Source organism: Oryctolagus cuniculus, chromosome 10 (genome assembly GCF_964237555.1).
Source record: "Oryctolagus cuniculus chromosome 10, mOryCun1.1, whole genome shotgun sequence".
Classification (NCBI taxonomy): domain Eukaryota; kingdom Metazoa; phylum Chordata; class Mammalia; order Lagomorpha; family Leporidae; genus Oryctolagus; species Oryctolagus cuniculus.
Genome location: NC_091441.1, coordinates 41079550 through 41098636, shown reverse-complemented (window position 1 = coordinate 41098636; position 19087 = coordinate 41079550). Strand labels below are relative to the sequence as shown.

Sequence of the window (19087 nt, the reverse complement as noted above, 5' to 3'; positions counted from 1 at the left end):
AAGTGCTTGGGCCCCTGCCACCACATGGGAGACCAAAATGGAGTTCCAGGCACCTAACTTCAGCCTGGCCCAGCCCTGGCCATTGCTGATATTTGGGGAGTGAAATAGAGGATGGGAGATCTCTTTCTTCCTCTGTCTCGTCCCTCCCTCTCCTGCACTCTGAGTTTCAAATAAATAGATTTTATTTTTTTAGAAAAAGACATGAAGTAAATGCAAAGCACCACACAGAGGTAGAAGATATTTTCAGCACATGAAAGAGAAATTTCAATCCAAATTATATAAAGAACTTCTTCAAATCAAAAAGAGAAAAGAAATCCTGGCTTAAAAAAAATAAATGGGCAAAGTATGTCTTCCCTTAGCATCTTTGGAGAGTGGTTCCAGGCCCAAAATCTATGATGCTCAAGCCCCTTATATAAAATGGTGTGATATTTACACAGAATCTGTGCACATCCTTCCACTTGCTATAAATCATCTCTGACTTATACCTAATGTGATATAAATGCTGGATAAATTGTTATTATGCTATATTATTTAGGGAACCATGATAAAAATGTACGCACTGATGCACTACATACCTATTTTTTTCTGGATGTTTTTGATCAAGTACAGTGGGCCAGCTGTACTTGGAGACTTCATCTAGATGGATATTAAGGTATGACTGTGCCCAGGTTCATTTGTCATCAGAGAAAGCAAATGAACCACAGTAAGTCCTCCGTACATGCAAATCCAGTGGTAAAATAAGATAAGGAAAAAAAAATCAAATATTGGCAAGGCTGTGAAACAACCAGAATGCTGCATTTGGGAAAGTAAACTTGTGCCCTTTTAGTAACTGGCAGTTTGTAAGAAAGGTGAGCCCAAGCCTATCTTAGGACCCAGAACTCTGATCCTCAAGTAGATTCCATACTGTAATGTGTACGTACATTCACCAGAAGACACGCAAGTATTCTCAATAACCTGAAACTACAAGGACCTAAATAGCCACAGCAGAATGAACACCTCAACAGTGGTATACTCACGTAAGAGGGGATATCACATAGCAGTAAGAACGCACGATCTTTAAGTCCACATACCAGTGTAGACCGCAAGTGTCCAATTGAACAAAAGAACTAGGTGGAGTGTGATGCTTTTTTTACAGAAGGAGAAGCTAGCTGACTGCTGGGTGCAACATGGGGGAGGGAAGCAATCAGAAGGGGACTTTAAGGGGTTCTGTTTGGACGAGTCTGTTTATCTCATGAACATCCAGTGACCAGTGTACTCCCCTGTATGCATCTTGAACTGTAGTAAAAAGGAAAACCATACTACAGGACAGTGGGACAAGAGAGTGAAAGTTCTTGGAAAAGTGGTTCCTGAAGTGCGAGATGGTGGATTTGTAAGGACTGAAGGCAGGAAGGTGCTGGGGACATTTGCAAAGGAGGGCTGAAGAACTTGGGTAGGAGGAGAGGAGGGAGGGCCTGGGGTTGAGGGGGCTTGGGGATGGGGCGGGAAGACTGGATGTAGGACTTGTAAGCTGGATGCTGACTCTGGAGGATGATGAGGTTCAGATGGTGAGGAGCTGCATGAGGAAAGGTGGAGATCACTGGAGTTCAGGCAGGCAAGGGGTGGAGAAAGCCAGGAGGGCACCGAGCAGGTGTTCTGAGTGTGTGATGACCTAAGTCAGATATTGTTGGGTCTTAGAGGCCAAAGGAAGGTGGTGGTCCAGTCGACGTCTGCAGCCTGTACTCACATAACCGCAAAGACAAAATCCAACTTCAGCTACCATGAGCAAAAATGAGAATTTATTGTCTTCCATCAGTGAAGGGTTGGGGCAGGGCTTCAGACCTGCCAGATGCAGTTGTGAATGTTGTCCTGGGGACTGCTGTCCACTTCCTTTCCCTCCTATTTCTTTTTTTTTTTTGACAGGCAGAGTTAGACAGAGAGAGACAGAAAGAAAGGTCTTCCTTTTTGCCGTTGGTTCACCCTCCAATGGCTGCCATGGCCGGCGCGCTGTGGCCGGCGCACCACGCTGATCCGATGGCAGGAGCCAGGAGCTTATCCTGGTCTCCCATGGGGAGCAGGGCCCAAGCACTTGGGCCATTCTCCACTGCCTTCCCGGGCCACAGCAGAGAGCTGGCCTGGAAGAGGGGCAACCGGGACAGAATCCGGTGCCCCAACCAGGACTAGAACCCGGTGTGCTGGTGCCGCTAGGTGGAGGATTAGCCTAGTGAGCCGCGGTGCCGGCCCCCTCCTATTTCAGTTCAGACTTTCAGGGGTGGGCTTCACTTACAGGCAGCTTCCTCCACCAGGAACTGCAGGGAGCTCCTGATCTGGGGTGTCCTCACAGCAAGTCTCCCTGAAGGCACAAGGAGAGATCCAGGGTGACATGGGTTGGCCCCATCTGGATGGTGTACCCACCATTGCGGTGCAGGGTGAACCTGCCACTGAGCCACACTCACTGAGCATGAGGGAGTGGCCTGCCACATCTGCCTTGGAGCTTGGAGCTTACCACGTGGCAGATCCTCCAAGGAGTCTAAGAGGTAAAGATGTGGGGACTGGTGGCCACAGGGCTGCTCATTCCCAGGAACACTGGCTGAATGGTTGTGCGTGGATGCAGAAAACCACAGAGGAGGCCGGCCGTTGACCAGACGCTTCTCTGAATCACATGTGGGTCATACCAGGGTAGTGGTGTTCAGCCCACTTGATGTGCAGCTGTGACCTCTGCTGGGATATTGTGTGTCCACTCTGCCTCTTCAAGTGCCGCATCTCTGAGCTGTCTCCTGTCACCTAACCACTGTGTGTTCTTCCTCATTTCAACCAGTTGGGGTTTCTTTTTTGTTTCACCTTCCTGTTTGTCTGTAATGCTCATCTTGCTTTTCCATCTTTGTGTGCATTTCTCTTTTCTCTGGCCTCATCTCAGGGAGGAGGATGAAGAGGAGGAGGAAGAGGAGCAGCCAGTCACGGAGCCCAATTCAGAGGAAGAGAGAGAGGATGATGCTCAATATCAAAGCAAGGACAGGTACTGAGGGCTGGGCCCTCCCAGGTGCACCTGCAGATCCCAGCTGCTTCCTAATGGCCCGTCTGTCCCTTCCTTTAAGTGGTTCCCTTCCTACCTCACTAGCTCACCCTGGCGAACCTGTACTTACCCTGCACATGGAGCCCTAGGTTGCTGAGTTTTGTAGAAGTAGCTGAGCACATTGTGGGCATCTGAGAACTGCAGTTTGTGTTCAAGTCCTGCCCTCCTAACCACACTCTGGAAAAATCACCCACTTGGTTTTCTTCCCACTTTTCTCTCTCACTGAGTGCTTTAGCTCAACAAGATTGACAATGACTAAAAGGTTTCTTGTTGCTAAAAAGATCTGAGGCTTTTATCATTCTAATAAGTCTTCAGTGTGATCCCATGTGTCTTCCTACTGATTTCACCAGTATGATGTTAGCTGAAATGTGTCTTTAACTACTGTATTTGTGACTCAAGTTTCTGTCCAAATGGCCAGGAACATTTTTCACTCCATGCGGGTTAGGACAATTTTTCTAGCATGTGTTTCATACCCAGAAAAACTAATATTAACTTTGCAGCCCTCTAGGGAATTTGCCGTCCTCTGCTCACCTGGGTCAGGTGCCTTTCCATCTTCAGCCAGTGGTGGACAGTTCCATGTTTTGTAGGTGTTTTCCCAAGATGGCATTTGTATAATAAAAGTAAAAATTGCTCATGGGGAATTTCATTTCCTAATATTCAAAAAAAAAAGTATTGTGTAATTGATTTCTCTCTGTCGATTGATGCTACAAGTGGATGCTTTATATTAGTGTTTTTCTACAATTAAGCAAAATCAGAAGGATCTTGGGAAGAGAAAACTTTCTCTTGCCAGTTTTGCATTAACAGGATCCTTTGCTGCAGACGCCGCCTCTGCCAGGTTGTCCACACACACACTCACTGGACACTCTGATGCCCCAACTTTCCAGGGGGCTGAGCGTGCTCGCTAAACTGACAAGCTGAGGGTGCTTTCATTTCAACCTTTGGAAATGTCTGAGAAGCCAGCAGAGGAAGGAGAACGAAAGGTATGAGCTGATGGCAGAGAATTAGCCCCACGTCGCAGGCTGAGGGGAGAGAGGGCAGCGTCCGCAGAGCCTATTGCCTGCGCCAATCTGCCGTGCCTAAGGCTGGTGACCGGTGAGGGGTGCTCGGGGAGGGGAGCGTGTTAGGCACGTGGAGAGCTGCAGGAGGTGGTGCAGACTTTCAGGATACACCCGGCTTGGCTCCGGTTGCTTACCCGAGCATGTCCTGTCCCACCCACACCCACCTAAGCCTTGCTCCTCATGTTGGTCAGCACCTCCAGACCAGAGGGAAGAATCTGGCTGGAAAGGGCCGCCTTAGAGGGCATCTCTGTGGTGGATGGGCTGCGTTGCACCAGACTGTTAGTCACTCAGGTACGTGGCTGCTTGTCCTGGAGTCTCTGACTATGCAGGCCAACGGTCCCTTCGTTAGAGACTAGTTAAAGGATGGCAGACAACAAATGCACATAATAAATGCCAGAGCTTACTCTTCACAGTACCCAGCTGTTCTTTAGCCTGGGTCTGCATGCTCTTTGTTTTCTGATGTCAACCTTGGAGACTTAAGAGCTGCTGCTGCCTGTGGCTTTTGGTTGGGTGTTGGGCTCCTCACCTGAGCTCCCACCTATGTACCTGTGCCCAGCACTGCACTGATACCCCGCGGTAGTCTCCTGCAGTCCTCCCGTCAGCCTAGGAAGCTGGCAGTATATATAGATGGAACTCAATTTTTGTTTGGGAAGAAAGTGGCTCGTATTCCATGTCCGAATGGGCATGGCGGGAGTCCGTTGCCCAGGGAGAAGGACCGCAGTTTTCACAAACACACAGTTTAACATAGATTTTCGAGTTATATGTGTTGAAATATCCCAGTGTCTAAGTCCAATCCCCTGAAGATGGAAAGTTCTTGTTAAATTTAATAACACTTAATTGACACATAAAAAATTGTACATAAGCCTTACAGTGTGATGGTTTGATATATGTCTGTTGTGTAACGATTACCACAATCTGATTAATGAATATATCTATCACTACTCATAATTACGATTTACGTGTGTGTGTGTGGGGGGGTTACCGTGGTTTTTTTTTTTTTTTTTTTTTTTTTTTTTTTTTTAAATAACGGAAACTGTGATGGAAATGGGCCTACTTGGAGGAGTCTGGATGTCACGGGCTCAGCGGTAGGCCCTGGGGATGTATGAAATGGGCCAAGGTTGTGTTCATTGCCCCAGCCCCTCCTTTTGTTTTGGGTCTTTGCATTCCTTCCTGGGGTTTCTTCTGCTTTTCTTTTATGCATAACTGCTTTCGAGAAAGGCTCTGAAAGCAGCTGTGAACGTAGAAGATGACTTTGGGAAATACCTCTTCCTCAGGGTCTGGCTTCTTTACAGGAGGCTGAATTGTCTATTTGACCAAGACAAAGAGATGAAGTTCAAACTGTGGCCATCAGGTGCCTGTACAGCCTGCACGGATGGCAGGTGCAGAAGAGCCTTGGGGGCTGCAACAAATGCCCTCCCCAAGACTCTGTGTGCCCAGAGGCCAGGCCTGCCGGGAGATACTTCCTTGCCCCCTGCAAGTCTTAGGCCAGACTAGCCAGCCTAGGTGACAGCAGGTGTGGTTGGACAAACCAAAGATTCCGGCTGTGGGCGTGTATGCTGCAGTTCAGAATCCCCGGGCTCTGAAGGAAGTGACTGTAAGCGTAGTGGGTTGTCCTGTGTCTTTCTCTCTTTCCTAACCATTGCTTCCTCTCTCCCACATCTCTTTTCTCCCCTCTTTCCTTCCCTGCTGGGCCAGCGGCGAGGCCAGCCCTGCCTCTGAGCACAGCCCTCCTGGAAGGGACGCTGCTCCCCAGAGCTCTGCTGCCTCAGCTGCCTCCAGTGCTGCTTTGCAGGGCAGGCGGCTCCCAGGGGCCACCATGGCGGGGAGCCCCCGGTGCAGCGGGGCCTCTGTGCCTGAGGCTGTCCGGCCTGCCCTCCTGTCAGCCCCCAGCCCTGCCTCAGCCGCTCGGCCCCCCTCCTCCACACCTGGCTCCCTAAAGGCGTCCCCGACCATAGAGAGGCTGCCCTACGTGCCACACAGCCCCTTCCACCTCTTCTCCTATGACTTTGAGGAGTCTCCCGTGCTCACCAAGGAAAAGGACGCAGAGTCGCAGAAGGAGAACAGGTAGATGGGCTCAGCGGGCGAGAACACAGCCTTCTAATTGCACCCCATGGCTTGGCTTTTGCTCTGTGTGTGTGTGCATGTATGTGTGTGTGGATTTCCATCAGAGCAGAGAGCAGCTGGGGCAGAGACTAACTCTTCACTGTTCACTAACTGGTGACCAGTATTTAGATGAGTTGCAGAAAACTGCCTTCTGTTTGAATTAAAGGGATCTTGGGCTATAACAGTTACTAATGTGGATATGTAGACATCAGGTTTTAAACATATATATGGGGTGTCAAAATCTCTGCCTGTTGAGCCCACTCATCTTGGGGGGAAGCTTTTTTAACCTGCGGAACACAGCAAAGTGCTCTTCCACCTTGCCGTGCGCCACTGGAATTCTCCTTCCTTTAACACCACTTCCTGAGATTCTGTCCCTTTGATCGCATATTGTGAGCCTCTCAAGTTCCGGTCTCTCTCTTCGAATAGGTGGGTGTCTTCCGTTCATTTTCCTTCCCTGGTCCGCAGCTTTGTTTTGTACTCTAATACATGCGTCGTTCTTTTCAAAGATTTCTCCCAGATTGCCTGAGCTGATGCACGGTTGCGTCGTCCATCACTTCATGGGGATCTGATGCCGTGACGTTACTTAACGTGGGCACTTAATTCATTCTTACAAAGCGTGGAGATGGGACGGAGGGAGGTGTGCGTGTCAGGTCTCAGCAGGGAATGCTGAGCAGGTGCCTTCCTGCCTGCCTGGGTGATGGCTCTTGACCGTGGCCTGATTTAGAAGCCCTCTGCTGGGGCAGGGAGCGGGCAGCTGGTAGTCTGAAATTGGTCACTGAGCGTTCTGACGGCTCTCTCAGCTTAGAGTAATCATAATAGTAGCTGAGGAACAGCTCCTAAAGACTTTGAGAAAAGTTTCAAAATTATGTTTAAATGACATGATGGAAAGAAAACAAACAGAATGTGTTTTTCTGCCCTTTGGTTTTTCCGATATTAAACAATTAATTCCAGTGCCTCAAAGCCTGTCCCGTTTTGCTTCTCCATTTCAGCCAAACTAACTGAATCATGCAATTTGCTGTTCAGCCTTTTTATTTGGTTGGGGGAAGTTGTGTTTTATTTTTAATGGCTCTCGTTAAGTCATACATTTCAAGGGTTGTGAAGGATGTGATCTGTCTCTTGTATATGGGCGTCCCATTTGGTTTTGTCAAAGCCTCGGGGCTTCGGGTTTTGCTGATTGAATTTCAGAAAATGCCTACGTGGACCTCATTGGCAAAGCCAGTGCTCAGACAAATGACACCTCATTTCTGTCAGAAGAAGGGTCTGACTTGATGTTTCAGTTCACATAGGCAGGCCCGGAAGTGGCCAGGGGACAGCCATGTCTCTGGGGTCCGCCTGGCGGGTAGGTGGTGGGTAGGCAGATCAGACCTGGGGCTTGCTCCTGAGTTGGTCCATGGGTAACTGAAATGCAGCTTCCTCCCTCCCTGATGTTTCTTCAGCAGTGTCCTGGGAGTGAGGCTTCCCCAGTTACTCCTTTGCTTGGCCCCCTGGAGGTCTCGGAGCTCAGGGCAGCGCCTTCCATCACCCCAGCCTGTCCGGCCGTATTTTATGTTTGCTAAAAACAGAAAGCAGTTCCAGAAGGAGAGGCAGGAAGGAGACCTGGGAAGACCCCGGAGCAGCCCTGGCTGATCCATCCTAAGAAGCAGATAGAGAAGCTGAGAACCTGAAGATGCCGTCGTCCTGGTTCCCGAGTGCCTTTGTGTTTCTCGGGAGCTGGGAAGTGAGCCTGCCCCTCGGAGGTACAGGCGCTCTGCAGGCCTCATCCAGGTCTTAAGTTCCGGGTTGTTGGTTCATACCATTTTTACCGAGTGAAGCCAGCGTGACTTGTGTACCTCCCAAGAACGATGTGAGGCAGTTAGGTGTTGGAACAAGAATGTCTTAGCAGCCTCATCTTTCTCAGTGGGGCGTTAGCCCTGGAGGGTGGTCCTGGACTCTGTGCTGAGAGTCAGCCTCTGGCGGCGGGGTCCCGATGCATGCATCCTGCCACTTGGTGTCCAAGCTTCATGACTATGGAGAGTGCTGCAGGCTGGGAGCTGTAGAAGCAGATGAGCATAGGTCAAAACATTCATGGAAAAAGGAAGTAAAAGATAAGTTGATTTGGGGGGACAATTTTTGAAATCCATGCACAGTTTTTTTCATAATATGTGTTTTCCTGAACTTTTTGAAGATCCCTTGTGTGCATGGATTTCAGAATTTTTTAATGTCAAAATAACCTTTTGATTTTATTCTCCATGAACCATTTGAAGTATGCACATTTAAATGGCCCAGTTGAATATTCATCTGAGTTGCACAAAAACAGCCATGAGTATTTGAGGACTGACTTGGATTGAATAAAGTTTACAGGTTTTTTTTTTTTTTTTAGATGTTTGACAAGAATTTTAATACTGTATGAAAACTAGTGTACCTATTGAATTTTCAGATACTCGCTTCCTGAGGTTTCCACAGATTTGACTACTTAGTGGTTGACTGTAATTGAAAGGGCTGTAGTAGAGACCAACCTGTTAGTCATAAAATAACAAAGAAAAAAAAAACACACAATGCTCCCTCTACCATCCAAAAAGTGCTGACCAGCAAATTGCATGATCCAGTTAGTTTGGCTGAAATTGAGAAGCAAGATTGGGCAACTGTGAGGCATTGGAATTAATTGCTTAGATATTAGAAAAACCAAAGGACAGAAAAACACATTCTGCTTGTTTTATTTCGGTAAAGTCATTTAAACGTAATTTTAGCAAAGCGATCCTATTCAGACACAGTGCGGGCTGGCCGCTGTGGTGGGAGGGGGTGGCTTCAGCTGCAGTGCTGGGAGGACAGGCCGTGTCCAGCGTGCTAAGGAGGGCGGCTCTGGAGCGTACCTCAGGTGGGTAGCATCCGGGCCTTGTCCTGACCAGCCTGGGGTGTCATGGCGGCTCCCCCTCCCTACCACAGCACAGAGCTCGCTGCCCTGTTCTCTCCCTCTCTGTTCCTTAGCTCTCACTCCCTCCCTTCTATTCTTCCTTCTTCCTGTATTTTCTCTGCCTTCTCTCTGGCCTGTGGCTCCCAGGCTCCTCTTGGAAAATCAAACCATCCCTCACCTGGAGAAGCAATGATCTTGTTGGACTGGTAAAATTTAGGGTTTTTAAAAGGAGAAAATCAGGGCCCAGAGACCAGTCCCTTGGAGGTGGTGTCTCACAGAGGAGGACCGGAGGTGAAGAGTCTCCCTTAGCCTGGAGGAGCACCCGGGGCTGAGCGCTTGCCTTACTCACGACACCACACTCACAAATACGGGAAGAGCACCAGCTGAGCTGACTGTAGTCCACAGGATAGGATGGGTTTGGGGACTGTAAATACTTTGTTTTCTGTTATAATTAATGTATTATTGAAAACTGAAATCCCAACTCTGTATTCCACTTTTAAAAACAGATGGCTTATCTTTCATGTTTTTTTATATACAGTTTTTGAATTTTGAGAATATTTTTGCACAGTTGTGATCAAACTGTTATATCCATTTAGCCTGTGTGGTGACATTTTCTATGTTGTCACTTATAGAATTGGGAATCATTTTGAAGGATTTCATAATATTTCATTGATGAACAACGTGTCACACTTCCTTAGTATTCCCTGCAGTGTTGCACTTGATTGGGTAGTTTCCAGCTTTTCATTACCATCTAGCTAATGCTACAAGTCTTGGTGCAAGACATTTCAGTATATACATAGCCATAACCTTATGGTAGTGGCCCAGAAGTAGGACTGCCCTGTCCAGTGAGTGATATCTATGTTTTGAAGTCGTGTTCTTTTCCAGAAGGGTTAGTGTCAATGTCTCTTGCTGGGGGTGTGGACTGGATTCCTCCCAGGTAAGGAAGCCTGTGCATATATCCCATAGTGACCCTGGTGGGCCCTCACATACAGCACTGCGTGCCTGGCCAGTGTAGGCCGAGGAGTCGGCTCTGCCCTGTGTCCGGGGAGACCGAGGGGCAGAGCTCCTTGCATCTTGTTTCTAGCACACTGTGGGTGTCTGCCTGATAATTTGTTTCCTGGGCATGCTCTAGGTGATGATAGCTGAATACCAACTGCTAAAGGCCATCTGTTCTGAAAAAAAACAAAGAAAACACTAGAATTTTGTACATCCTGAAGTGTAGCCTGTCAGAGGGGAGGGACAAGTGATCAGAGCATATGTTACACTAGTGGCTGTGATTTTGGTTCAGGGGAGATGAAAACGGGAATACACACTTCAAAGCCGTGGGCATCCTGATGGTGTGGGGCAGTCTCTCCTTCATCCCTAGGCAGAGGATGGGATCAGATTTAATCAATGAAATTGATTAGAAAATGCCTGAAGCAGAAACCTTCACAAGGAACTTCTTCAGCCAAACCTGGGGTGTTTTCTAGACTTGTCATGGCACGAATGCTAATTCTGCTGTGAGAGGGGAGGAAAATCTTTGTGGCTCAAATGAAAATAATTGGATTCTTTATTTATGTTAGCAAATAGTTATAAGACAGGCTTTAAGAGACAAGAACTGTGAGGTGTTTAGTGAAACTCTGTTATATAAATTCTGCTGCCTACTGGTTTTGGACGTTGGGAAACTTGATAGGAATCGATCGGAAGAAGGCAGTTAGTAAATCTCTTTAGGTTAGAATCATCACGGACAGATCTGCGTTTCTTACACAAATTAGGATGATTCCATCTACTGACTTGTTGTCTTTTCTCCACCCCTACCCCACCCCCAACCCATACCTGTGCACTTTTTAGGTATGCCAACTTTGGCAACAGCACTTACAACTCGGCAAGACCCCCTGCTGGGCCTGGGGGACCCACTACCACCACATCATCTCTCTCGCCACCTCAGGAGCCCAGGTCATCAGAAAGGTGAGCTTTGTGAGCACGCTGATGGTTCCACTGTCCCCAGGAGGAGGGAATTGGGTTAAAGGAGAAGTACAAGCAAAAGGCATACTCTGAAGTATTTTCCCTTACAGAACATAGTCTACAGGCAAGAATATTTTCCATTTCACACTGTGTACTGAGTAAATATCTTATCAGACATGAGATTTTATTGGTAGCATTATCTCAGCCCTCTCTGTACTTACCAGAAGGAGCATAAAAATTTCTTCTGAAATATTTAAGTGTGCATGTTTGGTTCACCCCTTAAAACAACTCAAGATGTTATGTAAGCTCTGCAGTTTGTCTTATATCCATCAGTTTCACTTTGAATGATTGAATCCATGTAAATCAGAAGGTAAGCAGGCCCATTAAGGTGTGTGTAATTAATCTCGGACCTACTGAAAGAGACAGTGATTATATGGGTACATGGGAGGAATTTGACTTGGCAAGAGTATTAGACCACCAGAAATTAACTGATGATTGCTCCTAGAAACCAGTGATTGCACAAGGATGTGTTTACAAGAGAAAGGTAAGACCTGTCATTTTAGAACAATTAAGAACAAGTTGCCCTTACATGGCAAGAGTGCTGAGTTGGAGACAACTGGTCAGGGTTCCAACTCACTCACTTGGAAGTTATTTAATCCCTGAGGGTAAAATGCTAACTGTGCCAGTTCTTACCTTAAAGGGTGGTTTTGTTGAGCAAGTGAAAATGTCTGCATGAGGGGGTTGTGTGGAGCTAAGCGTGTGTATCTCGTGTTGGGGGTGCAGCATAGGGGAGGCTGGTGTATAACTTTTGGTCGTTCATGGTTCACCAGGAACAGAGACTGAAGCCACTCAGAAAGATCATCATGGCTTTAAAACAAGTGGCCTGTTTGCCATGTTCTGATCCTCTTGGGTGTATTCGAATGTATATGTCGCTGACCACTTCTGGTGATTGGAGGTTTGGTCAGGTTGTGGAGCAGGCAAGACTTCAACCCCAGGAAGAAGGGGTGTACAGTGAGGTTTGCCTAGCCACTGTCACTGCTGGAGTCTAAGGTGGTATCAGGCTCCCTGAGACAAATGCTCAGGCTGAGTTAGGTCTCAGTAGCAAGCTGATTACTCTAAAGAATGCTTACCCATCTGTAGCTCTGTCATTTACCGTAGTTGTACATCCTTTTGGGATCAGCCCAGATTACCCATAGTTCTGGGTGAGGTCATCATAGAGATGACCCTTGCTATATTGGAGTCTGACTGATTGGATGTCACACATCTTGCACCTGCCAGGCTGTCAGATGCTATAGGGCTTGAGCCAGGCTCCATTCATTCTGTGTCCCCCACGATACCTGGGGCCTGGCTACAGGAGAGCCACATGGACCATGGATGAAGGAGCAAGTGAGTTAGCCACCCATTGGTTGGAAGCACGTTGGAGGTTCATGAAGCTGGGAAATTAAAAGGATAGGGGAGTGGCCCATGGGTTTACTGAAGCCCTAGGCTTTGGGGGTGGGAGAGAGGGGCTCCTCTTGGGTTCTGGAGGGGAAGCCCCAGCCGTGGCCACCTTCCCAATTCCCAGAAGCCAAGTCCAGGTTTGAGCTGGGAAGTCCAGGATCCAGGCTCCTGAAGGACCCCCGGCTACCTGTCCTTCCTGGTTTGTACTTCCTGACTTGCTCCTCGGGGCACTTAAGTCAGGAAGGGTGGAGGTGGCTCCTGGAGGACCTGGAAGATCAGAGTAGGGATTAGACTATTCTGTGACCACGGGAATTGTTCGGATTTGGAAGCAGGAGGTCAGAAGCTCTAATTTGTCAGCAGCGTAGAGTGGACGAGTAGAGCCAGACTGCAGGAATAGGGGCTGCTGGCCACAGTACTTGGGTGGACATGGCTGGAGGCTGGAAGCGGGGAAGCAGTGAGAGTCCAGACCTGTACAAGTGTATGGATGGCAAAAACTAGGAACTCAGGAGAAGAATAAAATCAGATCAGGGGTTCAACCTAGGGTATGCAGTGTCTGCTGGGCCTGTGTGGCACCCAGGGACATCCTTGGGAGGCTCTGGGGAGGTGTGGGCTAAGTGGTTGTAGGTTTGAAGGAGGCACTGGGATTAAATCACTATTAGGGAGCCTTTGCTCTGAGACCCAGCAGCCCATTACCCCAGCAATGGAGTAAGACACATGTCTTCCAAGTTCACATTCTCTTTACAGCATACTCTGGCCAAAGGAGCTTGGTTACTTTCGCCACCTACCAGGCCCACTGTCGCCTCAAATAGTTCACTCCTCCCTTTATATTTGTATGTCCTTTCAACTCTCACTGTGTGCAGCTTTGAAAACCACATGATGACGCTCAGAATACTGGATGTGCAGTGTTGTGATAACACCAGGAAGCCGGGGGCCTGGCTGCATCTCCACTTCTTACTCTCACCTGGAAAGCTTGTGTTTTATGATTGGGGAAAAAAAAAAAAGTTTTCTGATTCCAAGTCATGCTCATGTACCTTGCCTGAGAGTATTTTGTCAGAATTAAGGATTTATCATTTGCATTTTTAAAAGGTATTTTTATTTTTTATTTTGAAAGGGGGGTAGTGACAGAGAGATCTGAGATCCATCTGCTGGTTCACTCCCCAAATGGCCACAACAGCTGGTGCTGAGCCAGGCCAAAGCCAGGGGCCAGTTACTCCATCTGGGTCTCCCATGTGGGTGGCAGGGGCTCACCCAATTAGACTAACATCCACTGCCTTTCCAGGCACATTAGCAGGAAGCTTGATCAGAAGCAGAGCAGCCGGGACTCAATCCAGCATTCCATATGGGATGCAGGTGTCGCCAGCTTTGGCTTAACTCCCACACCACAGCGCCATCCTCTTTTTATTTTTGACACCCGAATGCTTTGGGTGTCACTCAGAATCTGATCTCACACATAAGCCTTTTCTGCCCTGTGGATGAGGCATTTGGTTGTTTTTACTTAGGTGTATACTTCAGTGGAGTTAGTAAGACCGTTTGACGTAACCTTGTGTTATACAGCGGCAAGCCTCCTTCTCCTAAGGCAGGATATTGAGCTGTCATGGAGCATGGTTGCCTTTGGACAGTGAGAACCCACATCTTCTGTCAATGCACTTCTAGCCAGCAAACGTTGCGCCAGGAGCCGGCACAGTCCTGGGGGGCTCTAGAACTCCGCTGCTTCAATTGGGAAGCAACACTCCCTTCTGGGAAGTCCTAGGAAAGTCAGGCCAACTCAAACACCCCTGCAGGCATCTCATTCCGCTTTGCAAAAGCAGTTGGGCATCAACATGAGCTTAGAGTTTTCCAATTTCCCCCAAACAAATAAATGTGTTGGGGATTCATAAAACTTGGGTTGATAAAAGGACCTACAAAGGAAGAACTGAAAAAAACAGCACCCTCAATTAAGTCAGGGCAAAGGCATTAAAACGAGTCCACCTTTCTGTCCCCACTACAGCCGCATCTGAAGAGCTCCCTTTTAGAAAGAGTGTCGCCTTAATTTTCATGAAATTGGAACTTGAGTTGTGCCAAAACCAAACAAGGAAATCTGAGCTATTTTGCAGAGGCCCTCAGGGATACACAAGGCAACTATTGAATGAAAGCAGACTTAAAAAAAAAAAAAAAAAACAAAAACAAAAAAAACTTCATTTTTGAAAATGTACTTTCTGAGCAGAGAAGTTCTAAATATTTTGTTTTTGAGAGAAAACGAAATTACAGGCATCTCTGAACCATGCCTATGCCAGTGTTCAAATGAAACAAATAAACAAGCAAACAATAACCACAGCAGAAGCAAATGCACGCCCCAGCCCTGGGGCCTGCGGGCCTCCGTCTTTTCCTTGCTTGCCGTGATGTCTCCACCTTGTGGGCCTTTTCAGAAATGGCAGCTGGAGGCTCCTTGGTGTTCAGATTTTTAGTTACTGCAGGGCCTAGGGCTGTGGAAGGGCCTGGAGGCCAGGGAGCCTTTGCAGGGAGTGCACCAAGATGGGAGCCCGTCCTGCAGCGTCAGTGCTCCCTGGCAGGGCGTAGGAGAAAGCTCACGCTCAGATATTCAGCACCAGTGAGGCCTTCCATGTGGTCGTGCTCAGCTGTAGCCTGGAGCATCAGTGTGCCCCTGAAGCATTGCTGTTGCTCTCTTTGTCCTCCAACAATTGTGCCCTTTTTTTCTATACCTGCCGATTTTTACAGGTTCGTGTCCAGAAGTGTTTGCGAGTGACCTATCCTAGCAGTGTTTCCTAGTTCCTGGGGTATTAGACAGCCAGATATAAGGAATGATTTCCCCTGATAGAGTAGTAATGGAAAATACGGAATGAAGAAAGAATGCACTTTTACGGATGTGTGTGTGCTAAGGCTTGAGATCCACTCTCCTAAAGAGTGTCCGAGTGCATGATGCTTTCAGAGTGGACAGTGAGAGAGAGAGACAGAGAGAAAGGTCTTCCTTTGCCGTTGGTTCACTCTCCAATGGCCACCGCGACCGGCACGCTGCGGCCGGCGCACTGCACTGATCCGATGGCAGGAGCCAGGTACTTCTCCTGGTCTCCCATGGGGTGCAGGGCCCAAGTATTTGGGCCATCCTCCACTGCACTCCCTGGCCACAGCAGAGAGCTGGCCTGGAAGAGGGGCAACCGGGACAGAATCCGGCACCCCGACCAGAACTAGAACCCGGTGTGCTGGCGCCACAAGGTGGAGGATTAGCCTAGTGAGCCGCGGCGCCGGCCGCACAGCAGTTCTTCATATTCTCCTTTCGCTGGTCCCTGGGTGACCACTGTCCTATTTTAGATGCCTGTATCAGAGGAATCCCGCAGTGTCTGTCCTGTGACTGGCTTGTCTCACTTAGCACAGTATCCTCCCATGTCACTGTAGATGGTAGGCTTTCCTCCCTCCTAAGAGTGAGCTGTATCCCATTATATGTGTATACAGTTACACTGTATTTGAGTTGTCCACTCATGTCTTAGGCATCTATTTGAAAGGGTTTGTTGGGGGGAGAGAGAGAATAAACCGCAAAATGGGCATTAGTTATTTTCCTCGGTCACTGATTTTTTTACTTCATTTTGATATTTTTACCAATTTCTGTTTTATGAGTTAAATTTTTTAGTCTTTTCTATCTTCTGGGCTTTGCCTTCCTGTTGGAGGCTTTTTCTTCCATAGTTTCTTCTAACACTTCCATAGCTACATTTCTCACACGTACGTATTTGGTCTGTCTGAAAATTGTTTTGGTGAATCGTGTGAAGCTGAGGTCCAACTTCAAGACTGCCGTGATTCCCAACACCACGTATCGAGTCCCGCATCCCTTCCCCATGGATGTGTTCCCCGTCCGCAGCTCCGCAGGTCATGGCTGCTGGCTGCTCCCTTGGGAACACTGCCCATCGCCTGTGCTGCCAGCCTTCCACGAGCGATGTAGGCTGGCAGTGCTCTCCTTCCTCCAAAGTTTCCTTTACGTTTTCCTGAGTCATCACTGGACTATGACTGCATCATGTGGCACCCTGAAACAGTCCCATTGTCAATTGTATTACCTGCCATTAGGTTTGACAGAGTGGAGCAAAGAGCGTGACAGTATTTTAGGAAGCTGAGGACAAGCAGCTAGGATTAGCGGAGTGGGGTCCTGCCGTGCCTTCTTCTCTGTATTGAACCCTCACTGCCTGGGGCCCCTGGAAATTCTGCTTCTATGGTTGGTGTGTGGACTCTTCCCAAGGCCTCAGTTTCTAGGCATTTCTTCCTGTTCTCAGTTACAGGGCTTTTCCAGTGCTTGCCTGCTGGGCCTGCCGTTTGATGGTTGCCCCAGGTGTAACTCATTGGTGCCTGTATCTTCCTCATCCTCATCACCTCCTCCAAGCGCCTCATCTGTTCTGGGTGGATCTGAATGCTTCTCTCTTTTCATTCTCATCTGCTTTGGCTTTGATCATTTCTTGTCCTGGCCTCACTGGTATCCGTGTGTGCCTTGAGGTTCTGCTTATCTGGTTTTTGACTCGCTGCTGTCTGCAGATAACTGTTCTGAGTGCCTTTTTGGATCCCAAACACTTGCTGGCTATATTCTGTTGCTTGGTCTACTTAATACTGTTTTTTAAAAGTATGTCAGTGGTATTGAGAGCCCCATTGTCCAATTAAAAACATTTGCTGTTTTGTTAATTTGATCAACTAATTTGAAATTTTTTTAAGTTTAAAAAAAATCCAGATATCATTGGAAAATCAAATATAGTCTGTAAAATGGGATCAAAGACATTGCTTTTGTGCAGTGAGTGGCACCCGGTCCATAGTTGCCAACAAGAAACCCAGGTGGCATCATGGCCTGGGTCCTCGGCCTGTGCACCAGCCCTCTGCCCACCTGCCTGCTGTTAGCTCCTGTTTCAAACAATAAGAGTTCCTGTAAGACAAAATTTGATCCTAATCAACTGATTGTGTTACATCCAAAGTGCACAAGAGGAGACACGCCAGTCCCATGGGTGGACCAAGTCTGCAGGAATAGGGTCTGGCTTTGGGGCAGCAGCTTGGCGGGGCAGTGGGGGCTGGGGCCCTGGGCTCGGTGTCACCCCTCTGCCCTGATGGAGTACTCTGGGTCCTCAGCAGATGCCAGGCAGCCTTCCTCCCCCATTAGGTTTGCATCTGACTCTCTTTCATTATTTCTACTACCATCGGTTTAGTTCAAGATCCGTATTGTGCCTGCCCTGCCCATGACTGTGATCCATGTCCTGTATCCTTTCTGAAATCCAGGTGTGAGCAAGCAATGCTTCTGCTCAGAAACCCTGAATGACTCCCCACTGCCTGTCCCTGGGCCCTGCCCCATTAACATCACAGGTGGGCGTGCCCAGGTTTGGACTCTGCACACGCTTTGCAGCACCGTCACCAGCCGGTGGGCTTCATCCTCCCTGTACTTGAACCCATGGACCTTCTGCACTCTGCTGAGGCCCTGCCTCTGTAGTTGCTCTGTTCCCTGTCTGGTCTCCATCTTTAGGCATTCGGTTGCTGGTCGATTCCTCCTGATCCTCTTCCACCCAGGGAGGTAACAAGCGTCCTGTCTAATTGCTCTGACTTGCCCAGGCAGAAGGAGCTGTGACATCCTCTTTTGTTCACATTGCTCCCCTGTACCTCCCAGCCCTGTGAAACATGTGTTCATCTGTTTTGAAAGTGGGGTCACATCCTCCAGTGGCCTGAGGCCTGCAAAGATGTGGGCTAAGCTGGTGCACCTTCCTGGCTTGGCTATTTTATTGAAAGATTTGGAGAAAACATCAAGTCGGCCACCTCTGCGTGCACTTGGATTTTATAGATACAGCTCTGTTTCTCTAGGGGTCGCTCTGTGCGAATCCCATGCTCTTGGTCTCATTCTCCAGAATGGGGCTGGGGGAGCCTTCCTGCCATCACTGGGCCTTCCCTCTCTTCAGAGTCCCCGCAGCCAGCTCCCTGCCTTGTCCCTGCACTGCCTCGCCCGTTACCACGGCAACAAAGGCCAGGACAGTTTGTACACTCTCTCAACCTCGTGTTCGTCCTTTGGAAACTGAGACTAGAACAGGTTTTTGGTTTTTCTTCTCCCCCCCACCCCCTTAGGTAATTTTCTTTCTCTTGTTTACATAACAACCTTAAGTCTTGTGCTGTAATTCCACTTGCAAGTGAGAACATTATGTATCATGCTTAAGAATTAGGTTGAGGTAGGAGGTGCAGATATCACTCGTCAAAAATATTGGAGTCAGGCACTTGGCTAGGAAAGACCCCTGTGTCCCACATCAAGGTAGCTGGGGTTTGATACCCAGCTCTGTGTCCTGGCTGCAGCTTCCTGCTACCGCAGACCTGGGAAGCAGCAGGGATGGCTCAGGTGTTTGGGTTCCTGCCACCCATAGAGGAGACCTGGATTGTGTTCTGAGCTCCTGGATTTGTGGGCATCTGAGGTTCTATGTGCCATGTGCCACCCCTGCTTGTGCATCCTCTCTTGGTGGGACAGCCCCAGGTGGCCAGGTTCCCAGTTGTCACTGGCTGCGGTGTTTTTGCACTGACATTGTACAATGATCACAGAGCAAAGAGGTGTGTGTGTGTGTGCACGTGTGTGTATGTGTGTGTGCCCCTATTCACACATTTCATTCAGCAAAC

At 48.4% G+C, this 19087-nt stretch overlaps 1 protein-coding gene across 9 annotated transcripts in view; it reads left to right on the top strand.

Moving 5' to 3' along the window:
• Positions 1 to 19087, top strand: part of FHOD3 (formin homology 2 domain containing 3) — a 485089-nt gene that overhangs the window by 350351 nt on the left and 115651 nt on the right. For 5 of the 9 annotated variants that reach the window (XM_070050270.1, XM_017344116.3, XM_017344114.3 and 2 more), the window contains 3 exons: positions 2894 to 2992; positions 5803 to 6171; positions 10931 to 11047. In XM_070050270.1, the coding sequence (XP_069906371.1) occupies positions 2894 to 2992; positions 5803 to 6171; positions 10931 to 11047 (585 nt within the window). The remainder of the gene's footprint in view (positions 1 to 2893; positions 2993 to 5802; positions 6172 to 10930; positions 11048 to 19087) is intronic. The other 4 variants (XM_008261223.4, XM_002713503.5, XM_008261221.4 and 1 more) reach the window with 2 other exon arrangements.